General features: G+C 31.3%; 1 protein-coding gene across 1 annotated transcript; it reads left to right on the forward strand.

The window, feature by feature from the left end:
• The first annotated feature begins 645 nt into the window (after nt 1-645).
• Nucleotides 646-2,413, forward strand: LOC124938784 (auxin-responsive protein IAA7-like). The gene is made up of 5 exons (XM_047479292.1): nt 646-961; nt 1,056-1,288; nt 1,493-1,628; nt 1,739-1,800; nt 2,068-2,413. Exons 1-5 carry the CDS (start codon nt 732-734, stop codon nt 2,103-2,105), a joined length of 699 nt encoding a protein of 232 aa, XP_047335248.1. The 5' UTR covers nt 646-731; the 3' UTR covers nt 2,106-2,413.
• Nucleotides 2,414-2,687: the final 274 nt, after the last annotated feature.

Raw genomic sequence — 2,687 nt, forward strand, 5'->3', positions numbered from 1 at the left:
TTGTATATAAAGTAAGAGTATTTTAATATTTTTGTTCAAAAATTAAATGGACTATATGGTTGAAAATAAAAAAATGTAATAGTTATATTTTTAGTAAAAAAAAAAAACAAAAACAAACAAACATCAAACAAGCTCTGGTTGGACTTTATGTTTTTTTTATGGATTGAGTCATTGTCAGTCTTTTGTCAGAGCCATATATAGGATCAGAAACTTTTTTGAGTTAGTTTTTGCTAGCTCAATCCTTTTCTACATTCTTTTGAGTCTTATAGAAAAATAATTATTCTGACCTATATATTTAATTATTTTTACTTAAAAAAAAAATTCTTATAAAAAATTAAATTTTGCACCAATCCTGGTCCAGTATGAGAACATTGTTTATAAATTCGTTTTAGGACCACAAGTCCACAAGCTCTCTAATCATACCAAACCTCATTAAACATTAACCAGCCAAAAAGGCTATATTAGTAAATTCACTCATCTCACTTTATAAGCATTATTGAGTATCTTCAATCTTCATCCAAACGAGATCAAGATTACCCAAATGATTATGCCACGTGTCATCATCTTGTCATTTGCATCTCTAGAAAAATTACAGAGCCACCATTATATATCTTTTTAGAGTTTGATATCATGAGTTCATAAATCCTTTCTTAATTATAATCTCTCTAACTCTCTCATCACCAAGATCTCCAAAGAAGAAGAAGACAATTGATCGAGGGTTTCATACTTTAATGGAAGTCGGTCTGAATCTCAAGGATACTGAGCTTTGCCTAGGCTTGCCCGGTGGTGAAACTGCGAAAACCTCGGGGAAAAGAGGGTTCTTGGAGACTGTTGATCTACAACTCAACATTCAAAACAATGAATCTACACCGTTAGATCTGAAGGAGAAGATGAGTAGGTCAACTCCTTTGGTTGAGAAAGACCTATCTAGTTCCAAAGATCTTGAAAAACCACCAGCAAAGTATGTTCTTATTCTTATAATCATATGGAAGGTGTTTTATTCTTTATGTTGTTCTTGTACACATGCATTATAAGAAATATTTGAAATTTTGTAGGACACAAGTGGTGGGATGGCCACCAGTTAGATCGTATCGTAAGAACGCGATGTCTCAGAAGAGCACCAATAACGACGTGATGGCGGAGAAGGGAAGTAATAGTACCGGAGCAAGCTTTGTTAAGGTCAGCATGGATGGGGCGCCCTACCTTCGAAAAGTCGATTTGAAGATGTACACAAGTTACAAGGAACTCTCTGATGCCCTAGCCAAGATGTTCAGCTCCTTCACCATGGGTAAATATCTTTTTTTTTTCTAATTGAATTCTTAGATCCAAGTTAAATTTGAAAAGTAACAATAGCGTTACAACATTATTTGTCATAAGTTAATAATAAAATCGATCTTCAGACTACCGTGATTTAATAAAAAAGAATCTTACTTTATAAAGTTAACTAATTAATAATAATAAGTGTATAATTAATTGGTTTGATTGTTTGCAGACAATTATGGGAGCCAAGGAATGATTGATTTCATGAATGAGAGCAAGTTAATGGATCTTCTCAATAGCTCTGAGTATGTGCCAACATATGAAGATAAAGATGGTGATTGGATGCTTGTAGGAGATGTCCCATGGGAGTAAGTTCTTCATTATTTGAAAAGAATTTGAATTATTGAAATAATTTATTTAAATAAAAAAGAATAAGGATAGAAGATTCTCAAGTATTAATATGTTAAAATCCGTGCAGGATGTTTGTAGGTTCATGCAAACGTTTGCGTATAATGAAGGGATCGGAAGCTATTGGACTTGGTATGAACAAATTATTACATTATAAACAATATGTCAATTTTTACTTCAATTTTAAAAAATAAAAGTTTAAATTAATAACAATATATAGATCCCACAATAATGAAGAGACATGTTACAAAATTCCTTGAATAAAAATATGAAGTCAATCTCTAGGGAAAATTAACACTTTCTTTATAGACAAATCCAAGTCATACATATCATTCTTTATATTTGAATCAACTACTATTTGTCTTTTACTAAATACATAATTTAAACTTAAAATTTCAGCACCAAGAGCTATGGAGAAATGCAAGAACAGGATCTGAGGCACTAAACCAGGATGCATGCATATGCTTAATTGGGTGAAGTAAATTAGCTAGTGTTTGTTTGTGCTTGTACTTCTTCGACTCTTTCATAGTATATAGATATCGAAAGAGGCATCTCGAAAAAAAAAAACTTATATATTGCCTTATAAAGGTTTGTTTAATGTTACTAATGCCCTTTTTTTAATTTTGTTTTTTGGTATTGTCTATCAAATTGTTAAGTATTTGATCAGTCTTTGCTGTCACAGTTAATGCTTTTGTGAGTGTTTTTCTTTATTTGAAATGATCCACTAATAAGGGTTGTTGTCCTAGAGTGATCTGTTTCTAGCTTCCCCACCCACACCCACTACTAGTTGATGATCTAATTTATTATTTGTTTATATGTAAATTAATTTGTTCTATATTAATGGGCTAAATTTGATTTTTTTTTAATTTAGATAATATAATTTAATTAGGTAATATTATAAGCTTGTTTAAGTTTTCTCCTTTTAACTTTAGAAAACACTTTAAAAAAAATAATGAACCACCCTAGCTAGTAGTGATGAAAGGGGACAAGGCCATGTGCTTGATGATGAGGCACCCACA

This window comes from Impatiens glandulifera, chromosome 5, assembly GCF_907164915.1.
Source record: "Impatiens glandulifera chromosome 5, dImpGla2.1, whole genome shotgun sequence".
In the NCBI taxonomy this organism is placed as follows: Eukaryota; Viridiplantae; Streptophyta; class Magnoliopsida; order Ericales; family Balsaminaceae; genus Impatiens; species Impatiens glandulifera.

What these genes read in the sequence shown, in the direction of transcription:
- LOC124938784 (XM_047479292.1), top strand. Translation starts at nt 732, where the DNA reads ATGGAAGTCGGTCTGAATCTCAAGGATACTGAGCTTTGCCTAGGCTTG. An exon ending in CTTGAAAAACCACCAGCAAA is followed by an intron (nt 962 to 1,055) that starts GTATGTTCTTAT and finishes GAAATTTTGTAG; the next exon opens with GACACAAGTGGTGGGATGGC. An exon ending in GTTCAGCTCCTTCACCATGG is followed by an intron (nt 1,289 to 1,492) that starts GTAAATATCTTT and finishes GATTGTTTGCAG; the next exon opens with ACAATTATGGGAGCCAAGGA.